This window comes from Procambarus clarkii, chromosome 11, assembly GCF_040958095.1.
Source record: "Procambarus clarkii isolate CNS0578487 chromosome 11, FALCON_Pclarkii_2.0, whole genome shotgun sequence".
NCBI lineage: Eukaryota > Metazoa > Arthropoda > Malacostraca > Decapoda > Cambaridae > Procambarus > Procambarus clarkii.
Window position 1 is genome coordinate 37,469,740 of NC_091160.1, and position 13,642 is coordinate 37,483,381.

The window sequence follows — 13,642 nt, forward strand, 5'->3', positions numbered from 1 at the left end:
TAATATGTTTATTGTTTGTGATGTGTGTCTATGTATATATTAACACGTTGTACTGAATGGGTGAGAATAGCTTGAGCTACCTCATCCCTTTGTGTGTATTTTACCTCAATAAACTTATTTCAATTTCAATTTCAATTTCAGACAGACTCGCAGGGGTGAGCCGCTAGTGCACATATCTGGGGAAGTCCAGGGATGCAGGGGGACCGTACTGCATGGCCTAAATATTTACTCTTATTATTGACACCTCAATGACAGATGTTTGAGACCTGCTGAATATCCACTACCATCACCACCTTCTATCACAGCTAACCTACACTTGCGTAATAATGCCCAGATATGTGAAACATTTCAATGTGTAACTAGACTCCAACATTTATATCCTTACAACATACTTCTGTCTAACTTGTCCAAACAATCTTGACTTTCAGTGGAATGAAATACAAGACACAATATGTACAAATATATGATTATATATTTGTCATATATTTGTCAAATATATGATTATAATATATTTTATATATTTGTCAAACAAATGAGGACTCGCATTTTCGATGTATGGATTCAATCGACATCAGGCCGAGATTCATGGAAGGTTATTACTGCATTACTGTACTTGCACGACAATTAAATTATTGCTCAGGTTTGTTTCAAACTCACTCACGGATCTCTCCCTCCGGGTTCACTAAATATAAAACATAGGTTAAGAATGGCTCAGATCAATGTGAATATTCTTAGCAATTGCAAATTTCCATAACTGCAGAATTTACCAAAGTACAGTATAGCATTTTGTAACTTATATGCCTGTTTTTCTTACACAGGATTTAATTCAGAGGAAATGCTAAAAAACAATGAAAATTTTACACTTTCAGCAAATCCCAACAAATTCATATTTACCGCTTTAAGGTACCTACCATAATACCTACCTTAATGCTACTGATCAAAGTGTATATAATAATGCCCTATCATATTTGAATAAGATTCATTAAAGACCAAGGCAACATTTGATCACACGAAACTCCACCCAAGCAGTCATCTTGTACACTGCTCGAGTTTTCACATTTTGACACAATCTTCCCCTTGGAAAGGTTCTCTTTGACCACCCAATACACCCATACCCACCTGCTTTATCGACCCAATACACCCACTCCCACCTGCTTCATCGACCCAATACACCCATGCCCACCTGCTTCATCGACCCAATACACCCATGCCCACCTGCTTCATCGACCCAATACACCCATGCCCACCTGCTTCATCGACTCAATACACCCACACCCACCTGCTTCATCGACCCAATATACCCATGCCCACCTGCTTCATCGACTCAATAAACCCACGTCCACCTGCTTTATCGACCCAACACACCCACGCCCACCTGATTTATCGACCCAATACACTCATGCCCACCTGCTTCATCGACCCAATACACCCATGCCCACCTACTTCATCGATTCAATACACCCACGCCAACCTGCTTCATCGACCCTATACACCCATGCCCACCTGCTTCATCGACTCAATACACCCATGCCCACCTGCTTCATCGACTCAATACACCCATGCCCACCTGCTTCATCGACCCAATACACCCACACCCACCTGCTTCATTGACCCAATACACCCATGCCCACCTGCTTCATCAACCCAATACACCCATGCCCACCTGCTTCATCGACTCAATACACCCATACCCACCTGCTTCATCGACCCAATACACCCATGCCCACCTGTTTCATCGACCCAATACACCCATGCCCACCTGCTTCATCAACCCAATACACCCACACCCACCTGCTTCATCAACCCAATACACCCACACCCACCTGCTTCATCGACCCTATATACCCACGCCCACCTGCTTCATCGACCCAACACACCCATGCCCACCTGCTTCATCGACTCAATACACCCATGCCCACCTGCTTCATCGACTCAATACACCCATGCCCACCTGCTTCATCGACTCAATACACCCATGCCCACCTGCTTCATCGACTCAATACATCCACTCCACTGGCTTCAGCCACCCTATACTGTATTTGTAATTGTCGTTGCCTACCTTCTTGCTTCATATTGAGCATTATCACAAGCTCTCATAACAACCCACTACACCACCCTAGTCCCTCATGGCTAAATTTATGTGTTCGTTGTCTCTCTCTCTCTCTCTCTCTCGTTCTATCAGTCTCTCTTTCTGTCATTCTCTCTCTCTCTTTTGTTCTCTCACTGTCTCTCTTTCTCTCATTCTCTCTCTCACTATCTTTCTAATTTTTGTCAATTTTTAACTCAGTCTAATGAGAACTTTGCACAGCATTACAAAAATTTCCACTAGTTTGTACACTAAATGCTGCTACAGTTTTCCCATTAATCTATGACTTAATTTTTGGAAACTACTGTATACCCATTTGTACAGGTTTTTTTTATAGTGTTCATTACCTGTAATTTCCTGAAACTGACTTCCTTCACAAATATATAAAACTTTACACAACTCACTAGTGGAGTCATTGTGTATACAGTATTATGGTTATAAGAAACAAGTGTATTAGAATGCCTCAGCAAGTACCGTATACAGTATAATGTATGTATGTATATATATATATATATATATATATATATATACACACACACACACACACACACACACACACACACATATATATACAGTCCTGTACATGGAGGCATACAGCACTTCAGCAACAAGAAATACTCAGAAAACTAGAGGTAACCAAAAATAACTTGCTAAAAAAAACAGGAATGAGCACACGGCAGTCATTGAAGAAAATCTAGATCTTATAAAAAAAGATGCACGCTCAAAATGGCACTTGTATTATATGGCTTAGTGGATCTTTAAATTCAGCTACTACACTGCAAATACAGAGGATTTGTAAGAGCATATTAAGTATATCAATATCCTATAAATATTAAAGAAAGCACTAAATTAGTATGGCTACATAGCTGTTATTAAGTCTATGGGAGGCTGCTAATCAACCTGGTCGTGCTAATCTGTCACAAAAGATATACCTGCAGTTGTCTACCTGCAGGATCATGCAATATCTCCTGCTACCAAGTGACAGATCCCTTGCTCTTACCAACTCTCAGATCTCCTGCTCCTATCAACTGACCGATCTCCTACTCCTACCAAAAGTCAGAGCTCTTGTTCCTAGGAAGCATCAGAGGTCCCACTCTTAGAAAGCGTTAGATTTCTCACTCCAACCAAGTATCAGATCTCTCACGTCTAGCAAATGTCAGGTTTCTAACTCTTCAGCTGTCTCTTCAACATTCACAACAGCATCAGAGAAACTAGGTAACTTTGTTAATCAAAATTACAACCATAAAATCATGAATATTATAGCTTTAATGATAGTATTTAGCATATCGAGCTACAATGTTCAAAAAGCCAAGTATCACACTATGGCGCAGCGAGTCTGCGCAGTTGTGTCACAGCCGAAAGGTCCCGGGTTCAATTCCTGCGGTAGGATAGAAGTGTTTAGGTAACATTTTCTTCAAGGGATGTTTCTGTTCACCTAACAGTAAACAGATGCCTGGTAGTTGTCATCAGTTTCTGTGGGGAAAAAGGGAGGGCTGGGTTTGGAGATGGCCGATGAGGCCCATCTGAGCTCAAAGTTTCAAAGTCAAGGAGGAGGCCTGGTCGACGACCGGGCCGCGGGACGCTAAGCCCCGGAAGCACCTCAAAGTTACAGTGGGGGGGGGGGGGAAGTCTGGACTCCCAACAAGGAGGAGCCTCTCCGCGACCAGCCTTGGACTTGCGAAGAGATCGAGAAATAACTGTTGTGGGCAGCATCCTGGGGAAGGTCAGTAGTTGGCCTAGGGAGGGGGGGGGCACAATAAACCTACCAGGCTTCCTGTCCAAATTATTGGATAATCATAAATCAACCAAATACGTCTTTGTCTATTTCTATTTTCTGCTAGTTCTGAAAAGTGGCTCAATGAACTTTGTCAAGCTCTATTTATGAATGTTGACAGGTATGTGAAAACTTCAACGTGCATCATACTGGATAAATAATTACAGAAGGAAGAAGACAACAACAACCATGAATGCGACTACGAAACCAAACGCAAGAGATAAAATGCATCTTTTAAAGTGCACAAACAACACTGATTATTTCAGTTCTTCCATAAGCATTATAATGCACTCACTGATAGAGGAAAGATATAATAAATGTAGAGAAACAGGTTACAGGCTGTGGGAGAAGGAAAGGACAATGGACATATGGGGAAGAGGATGCACAGTGAGACGCATTTTTTTGTCAAGACATGTTCCAGATGCAAATTGGTGCGTACATGTGACAAAATAGAAGTTTATTTTTAGAAGAAGTTTACCTGGAGTTGGTTTCGAGAGTTATTCTACTTCCCTAGCTTAGCCTGGTGTCAGGCTTATTTTGTGATAACTTTATCTAAATGACTGTTGCTTGGAGCAGCTGGCAGGGTCACATATCCACTACAACCTGGTTAGTTCACCACAACAGATGCTACAACCCATACAACCCACACCACGAGGTCTGGTCAGAGACCTGGCCAAGAGGATACTGATCCTTGGAATCACTGCAAGGTAACGGCTAGTAACAGTAGTGCCTCAGGTGTGTAAAAAGCTAGCCGATTTTTCTCGATGTTCTCTCATAAACGCTTTGTCTCAGGCACTTAGAGGAATAGAAGAGCCTGAGATACTTGGCAAATACTATTACCACTCTGATGTTGTATGCCACAATAGATAATACCGTATAGTATATAAATCAGCAACTATTCATTGGCGAGCACACTACCCAAGTGTCTTCAGCAACGGCGTTGAACTTCAAGATTTATTTATGGCATTTTAAAAGATCCCAGGTTTTGTATAAACTATTCCCACTAAAGGAATGTGATCGCTTCTCTAAAGAACCCATGTAAGTTAGACAATTATTTTATCAATAATTATGAGTGTGAGGTTAATGAGTACGTAACCGGAGCATTAAAGACATCACTTCTAATAAAGTCTTTGAAATCCATTTACAACATAATCAAAATCAGGATTAGAATAGAAAGCAAGCAATGAATAATACATGGTTCAGACCCTACCCACTCTATAGACAGGCAAACAACAAAGGTCCCGAGGGGGGGGGGGGAAAGGGGGCTCTGGGGCACCCCACTTACAACAGTTTTTCCCTTAGACATAAAGCCATATAAGAGTTTATGCATATACTGGTGGGAAAGAACTCACTGTTCCCTCTTTTGGCACATTCACTTCAAGCTAGGGAAGCTGACTGAACACAACCCACTGATATTTGCTATTGAGGGGGAGGTTACAATCATTTTTTTCTCTCCTGTCATTGCTTACAATCCAAAAGACTACCTGATGAAAAAGCTAGAGCGCAACTCCTCATAAGCACAAATACACAATTACCTGTACAATAGTTAAACAGTCTTCTTACTTAAATGTCTAAGCACCCCAATACTCTAACTTCCATGGATTACACGGTCAACACTTACAAGAAGAGCCCAACCTGCACATGAAACTAAATCCAAGTTTCAAAAGTTCGGTCCGTCCTAGACCCTAACTTAACTAGCGGTCCGGATTGACTGAAACATCATCACTATCATTTGATTTTATATTTGTGGGATGCATTATTTATTTTACCAATGTTACTGTGTTTTTATCTGAATTTAAAGAATATTTTTTGGTACCTGTATATTCTATGCTTTTCTTAGACTCGCATTGCTCAAACTAACTCCAATGCTTAAAAAGAGAATATGATTATATATATATAATTATATATATATATATATATATATATATATATATATATATATATATATAACTGAAAACTCACACCCCAGAAGTGACTCGAACCCATACTCCCACAACTGGTATGTACAGGGACGCCTTAATCCGCTTGACCATCACGACCGGACATAAGGAAGTGATAGCCGAGGCTATATGAACCACTTCCCCGCCGGCACTCGGATGGTAATCTTGGGCATAGCATTTTATCAAATCACCTCATTCTTTGGGGCACACGTGAGGAACACAAATGCAAACAAGCCTGAATGGTCCCCAGGACTATATACAACTGAAAACTCACACCCCAGAAGTGACTCGAACCCATACTCCCACAACTGGTATGTACAGGGACGCCTTAATCCGCTTGACCATCACGACCGGACATAAGGAAGTGATAGCCGAGGCTATATGAACCACTTCCCCGCCGGCACTCGGATGGTAATCTTGGGCATAGCATTTTATCAAATCACCTCATTCTTTGGGGCACACGTGAGGAACACAAATGCAAACAAGCCTGAATGGTCCCCAGGACTATATACAACTGAAAACTCACACCCCAGAAGTGACTCGAACCCATACTCCCACAACTGGTATGTACAGTATATACCAGTTGTGGGAGTATGGGTTCGAGTCACTTCTGGGGTGTGAGTTTTCAGTTGTATATAGTCCTGGGGACCATTCAGGCTTGTTTGCATTTGTGTTCCTCACGTGTGCCCCAAAGAATGAGGTGATTTGATAAAATGCTATGCCCAAGATTACCATCCGAGTGCCGGCGGGGAAGTGGTTCATATAGCCTCGGCTATCACTTCCTTATGTCCGGTCGTGATGGTCAAGCGGATTAAGGCGTCCCTGTACATACCAGTTGTGGGAGTATGGGTTCGAGTCACTTCTGGGGTGTGAGTTTTCAGTTGTATATAGTCCTGGGGACCATTCAGGCTTGTTTGCATATATATATATATATATATATATATATATATATATATATATATATATATATATATATATATATATATATATATATATATATATATATATATATATATATATATATATATATATGTCGTACCTAATAGCCAGAATGCACTTCTCTGCCTACTATGCAAGGCCCGATTTGCCTAATAAGCCAAGTTTTCATGAATTAATTGTTTTTCGAGAACCTAACCTACCTAACCTAACCTAACCTAACTTTTTCGGCTACCTAACCTAACCTAACCTATAAAGAAAGGTTAGGTTAGGTTAGGTAGGGTTGGTTAGGTTAGGTTAGGTAGGGTTGGTTAGGTTCGGTCATATATCTACGTTAATTTTAACTTGAATAAAAAAAATTGACCTCATACATAATGAAATGGGTAGCTTTATCATTTCATAAGAAAAAAATGAGAGAAAATATAATAATTCAGGAAAACTTGGCTTATTAGGCAAATCGGGTCTTGCATAGTAGGCCAAAAAGTGCATTCTGGCTACTAGGTACGACATATATATATATAATATATATATATATATATATATATATATATATATATATATAATGTCATACCTAGTAGCCAGAACGCACTTCTCGGCCTACTATGCAAGGCCCGATTTGCCTAATAAGCCAAGTTTTCATGAATATATATATTTTTTCCATTTTTTCTTGTTAAATGATATAGCAATCCATTTCATTATGTATGAGTTCATTTTGTTAAATTTGAGTTAAAACTAACCTAGATATATGACCAAACCTAACCTACCCTACCTAACCTAACCTATATTAACCTAACCTAAACTAACATAACTAAATCAATAATTCATGTTCTTAATATAATGTAATAATAATAATTCAAATAAACCAACTGGAAACAATATGTTGAAAATAAAGAAAATCACTCGGCCTATTAGGCAAATCGGGCCTTGCATACTAGGCCGAGAAGTGCGTTCTGGCTACTAGGTATGACACACATATATATATATATATATGCGAACAAGCCTGAACGGTCTCCTCTTTATGATACCTCTTTTATATAATTAAATTTATTATCAACACTTCTTAATGAAGTACAATAAATGAAATGCTCTCTTCAGTCCCATTCATTAATGAATGAATGAAACCTTAACCTCACTGGCCCACAAACTTGGTTAACTAAAAGCTATACAGTACTAATCATGAATGGCTTTCATTACCATGGCAATTACTTCAATACAATGAGAAAGAAGTACTAAGAATATATGTTCTCAGTAACAAGGTTCAGCAATAGCTGGACCAAGACAGCAGGAGCGAAGATGCAACTCGACAGTCTGAGGTAGCACGAGCACAGTCAACTGTGTTTTATACAGCTTCATATTATTACACAAAGTTGCACACAAGGCAACACACCGAAGAACAGTTATTAATATCAATGAATTTGGAAACTTTGTTTGAGCGCTATGTTTCTTCCATACAATATCATTCACCTGCCACGGATAGAAAACCATTAAGAATGCCACCTAATGCCAATCCTTAGCTATCCAAAACAAAATTGGTTGATGAAATTGAACTTATGAGCAAAATAAAGTGTGTGAAATAGAAAAAAAAAAGTATTCAAAAATGAGCAAATGCTATTGCTACTATCAGTTTGCTGGTTCTGTAAGACCAGTTAAAACCGACATGTTCCTCTATCTTAAAAAATAAAATGCCCTTGGTAACTTTCTAATCATTAAAAACTTAAAATGCCTCTGGAATGTAATTTTGAACCACACTTCTGATAATGGTCCAAATAATGCTGGTAACCAAATTCTAGACTGGTAAAATCCTATAGATCTCACATGTATTGCAATACACTATATAAAAAAATTAAAATACGCAACAGTAAAACACGCAATACGAATGGAGAGACTAAACCAAACGCAACATGAACAATCTCCAAACATATATGAAAAAAAAAAAAAGGTGAGAGCCACTTAGTCTATAAACAAAATCAATCTTCAGCAAAAACGTGAGAGTTTTACTGTGCTGTAGATGGAGTTTATAAAAAACTCCTAGATTATTATCCATAGTCAGTTAAATCTTGCCACTATCAGATCACAATACCTCTGCTCCCAAAAACAGGTCAGGTCTTGCATGCTGCATAAGACAGCTCAACTTGGGGACATTTCCGGACCTGTGAAGCTCACACACCACGCAATTCCTTCATTCTCCGTTTGATGTAAAATTCCATGTCTTCATACCTGCGGAAAAAAATGGGTGTCATAAAATACAACAATTTACACAACTGATTAGGACAGATACAGTACCTCGATCTGATAAAAGATACAAAATATTAAGATTAGTTCAATTAGATTAGATTTACAGCAATTTAAACTTAGGTCAGAAAGTAAGTTAGAACTCCCTCATTTGCACGCAATATGTGCACAATTTGACTTAATGTGATAAGTATTGTATTGTACATAATTGTACTGTATATATTATATGTATACTTATTCTTAGCATAGCATGTCTTCTCTTACTAACCAGTAAGGCGATCAATGCAAAACCTCCTTCCAAGTACTCCCATTCTCACACATCTCCATACACTTCACACAAGTGACACCCCCATTCTTACAGCCCTCCATACTGTACATTCAACACAAGTCACCACCTCGCCCTCACACATGTCTATACACTCATAACAGAACAAAGATATACAAAATGAATACAGTCATGTACAAAATAGTACGAGGCCCAAAATAGTTTGTCACGTATGCAAAGAGCAATTATAGGCCACACTCTTACATTAGGAGGTGCATACTGTACACTACCGATGATAGACAAAAATGGGGAAAAATCATGCAAACTGTAAATCCCTATTTAGCAGTGCAAGATCCTGAGAGATTTATTATTGAACGTGGGGGCCCTCTGAAAGATTTACATTGGTTATTAAAACAAACCCCACAGACTTTGAAAAGGAGAGCAAATTTTCCCATACACTATGAGCTAAATTCCTAAAAGTCTTTGAAATAGGTGGGAAATATCAGTCACCGGCCCTTTGTATAATATGGCAAAAAAAAAAAATCCAGGAGGCAGGTAACATTCCACAAATGCTAAAAAACTGCAATTGTTCCATTTCACAAGGGAGGTATTAAAGCAATGACCAAAAACTACAGACCAGTTGCACTAACATCATACATTATTCAAACTTTCGACAAGGTGTTAGTTGGCTTAGAAGCCAACTAACTAGCGCAGTATCATAGAAAAAACAAGATATACAGCCCTCGTCAATACAGTTTTAGAATAGGAATATCTTGTCTTTCACAACTACTGTACTGGATCCCTATGACAAATTTACAGGGCGCATTAGAATACAACATACTGGTCATAGATATTGCAGGAAGTATAGAATAAGACTTAAGAAAAGTTGGGGTGCCATAAGCACCTACAGGGTTCACTGTGTGAGCATAAGAGGATCCAGACATTAGAATTCTACCAGCAAGTAGAGCATAAGAAATATTGCTGCAACATGGATTGAGGCACTCAATCAATGTTGCAGCATTGATTAGCATGATGAGCTCTTCCAGGAGTTACTGGATCATTCTGGTTGTGATGGCTATATGGGTCTGCAGGCAGTGAACACAAACTTAAATAATCTCAATAACCAAGCTTGTCTAACAACTTGGGCTGGATGGTAGAGCGACGGTCTCGCTTCATGCAGGTCGGCGTTCAAATCCCGACCATCCACAAGTGGTTGGGCACCATTCCTCTCCCCTCGTCTCATCCCTAATCCTTATCCTAACCCCTTCCAAGTGTTAATATAGTTGTAATGGTTTGGTGCTTTCTCCTGATAATTCCCTGCTTCCGTCAATAACCAAGCAAAAACCCGGTAGGCCAAAACCTTAGGCCAGGCTACAAAGAGTAAACAAAACTCTCAAAACCTACTACAGGGGAAACTTAAACATTTATATTTTTCTCGACAATTCTCCCAATTTCTTTTCACTCAAACAACATCCTTTGCTGTGCTACATCTAATTAGTTTCATAATATAGCCACAATGTTGCTTCCATTTTGAGTCGATGTTTCCAGCTATACCACATATATGCCAGCTCTCATCTTTCCTTTACTTCTGGTCTTTGTCCCTGAAATCATTATAACTCTTAAGACAAAGTGCAGAAATGAAGTCAAATTCTGTAGCCACAACAAAATTAAGAACACCCACAGATAACCACACAAAGTAAACTGGCCTACCCAAATATGTCTAACCCTAACCAAATATAATTTAACTTTCAGCTTCTGACACTCTTCAGATAGTGCCACAGGAGTTTAACTAACTTTTGTCTGACGGCAAGAATCTGCCGCTGTTCTTCTTGCTCATACTGCCGAAGGATGGCTCGGCACTCGGCCAGGCTGAGGTTGAGGAACTGGGCCACCTGAAATGAGTTCCATTACAATCAAGTACAGTACTGTATGTCTAGTTTCTCCAGTAGCTCACTCCATACATCCATTTGCTCTAAATTATATCATACGACAACTGAAAAAATATCAACTGTTATTCAACAAACTAATTTAGTCTGATTCATATTTATTTGTATTTACTAGTGTATTCTCATCTGAAAGCTTGTTTTAACTTTAATATAATTAGTGTCACGTAACAAAAAATAAACATGCATATGATTTAAGGCACCTTCTACATTCTAATTTAAATATTGTATATTGTACTGTATACATATACAATTTCTACATGTTGTATTACAATTAAAGAAATAACGTACAATGTGAAAAATAATTACAATATTGAAAGCTGATGAAAAATTATAAAATATATATATATATATTTTTTTAGCTACTTTAGCTACTTAGCCTACTCCTATTTACTGAGGAGGAACCCACCCAGCTTTTCCATAACCTATTTCTTAACACAACTAGGAATAAAATTCTTCACTCATGCGAGGGTCACCTCACTGTGATGACGAGATGCATCAAAGTGGCTACAACAGTCTGTTTACGTCCGATTAGACTTAATCGGTCTGATAATCTGGGCGGGGCGAGATGCTTGTACACGTTCACTTTCCCTTGATGTCTTCTTTAATCCAGCAGTAAATAAAGAGCTCAGGAGTTAAGCAATTATTGCAGATTCCACCGAGAGAAAGGTCAGGTGTCGTTGACTGAAGGATACCTTGGTAAACCTATCAGGCTTCCTGTTCCCGACAATGAGAACCCAAACCCTTTTTTTTTCCATATATATTAATTATACAAAACACTTCTGAACACTAATAAATAGGTGATGAATTCTATAATCTGCTGCACTCCTTTGAACAGGAAAAATAAAAGATAGATGTGAAAATAATTAGTCTGAACTCATAGACATAAACATAAAATTTTTAATTTCAAAGCAAGAAAATTCAGCGGATTAGGGATTTACAGATACAGTACTGTATAGATATTCAAATACTGTCCTCATACAAATACATCAGAAGTAACTCTGAATAAAATTGTTATCACCATCACACATGGCAGGACAGTAGAGTAAGTGATACTAATATTTTTAGACTGGACAAATATTACATACAGTATATGGTGCCTCTCTGACTGAACATGCACATGCCGGATTCACTTACTTTATTCAACGAACAAGAGTTCACTGAAGCAGGGGAATGTGTGGATTTGTTTAGGATATTGGGACTGATTTCATTTTACAAGAAATAGTTGGGGGCCTTACACTGACTTGGGGTGATATTGCACACTGAAACTGGAGTGACATCGTACACTGACCTGGGGTGATATTGCACACTAAACTGGCGTGACATCGTACACTGACCTGGGGTGAAATCTCTTCTGTTTGCTGTGCATCCACAATAAATACACGTGCCACATCTTCATGAGGACCCAGCATCACTCGTGTTATCAGGGATATTCATCATCTCTAATCCTTCGTCTCTCTACCAGCAAAAACACAAAGATTGTATCAAATGTATTTATAAATATAATTTATAAAATCAAAGTGGCAGCTTAAAAATCATAGAGGAAGCTGAAAAAGACTTAGTATCTCATGGCATAAGATGGTCTTTCACTGACCAACCTGTTTCAACTATCTATGATGGTACAGTATATAGTAACATTACTATGATGGTATAATGTAACACAGTAACTCGGCAGAGCTGCGGAAGAGGTTCTGAGCACTTTGAAAATGAGAGAGATGCATTCATTTAGTCCTACACAGAACTTTGTCTTGACTCTATATATACAGTATTTATTTTCTTTACTAAAAACACAGCCAAAAGTTATATACAAGAGTTTCAATAATCTATGCCTTTAGCACACTTACCTCCGTTATCTTTAATTACATATAGGGCAAAATTCCGAGTTGACATTTCCACTCGATACTTCTCCAGCAGCATGTTGAGAACCTCCTCGGCTGTGATTAAGGACGTCACCCACACACTACACGGTGACCCGTGAGGGGGCGTGAAGGAGCTCGTTTCTCTTAAATAGAAGTGGCCATTGATGGAGCACCGTCTCTGTTGAACACATGGTAAATCAACTAATGATCGATATAGTGTTAAATTGATTTTATTACATTTTTTTAATATAATGTGTAATATTTTGCATTTTTTTTTTATGTTGCATGCTCTTAAAAGTCTCAGGGAATACGGCAATTTTTATCTCTTCAAAACATTTTATTTTCAGTTTATCACCATTTCAGTGTTTATGGGGTGATAGTGACTTGTGCCATGAAAAGGTACCTCAGTACTAGTGACTTGTGGCTAGAAGGCAAAATAGACTTATCAGTTTAGAATAGAAATACATATAATTTTAATAACTTTTCTGTGCATGTGTGTAGATGAAAAAAACATCTCACTGTTGTGACTCAAACTCAGCCGAAATTTATTTCATTTCTACACTTTCGGACACAGACAAATTCAGCTTCGTGAACGACAGACAAATTC

The 13,642-nt window shown here is 38.6% G+C and overlaps 1 protein-coding gene across 1 annotated transcript; it reads left to right on the top strand.

Annotated features, from left to right (window-relative positions):
* Window positions 1-1,207: 1,207 nt before the first annotated feature.
* Window positions 1,208-2,077, top strand: LOC138363666 (uncharacterized). The gene has a single exon (XM_069323043.1). It carries the CDS (start codon window positions 1,208-1,210, stop codon window positions 2,075-2,077), a length of 870 nt encoding a protein of 289 aa, XP_069179144.1.
* The last annotated feature ends 11,565 nt before the right edge of the window (window positions 2,078-13,642 follow it).

Bases quoted from the DNA above. Each gene is read 5' to 3' on its own strand.
- LOC138363666 (XM_069323043.1), top strand. From the start codon at position 1,208: ATGCCCACCTGCTTCATCGACCCAATACACCCATGCCCACCTGCTTCA.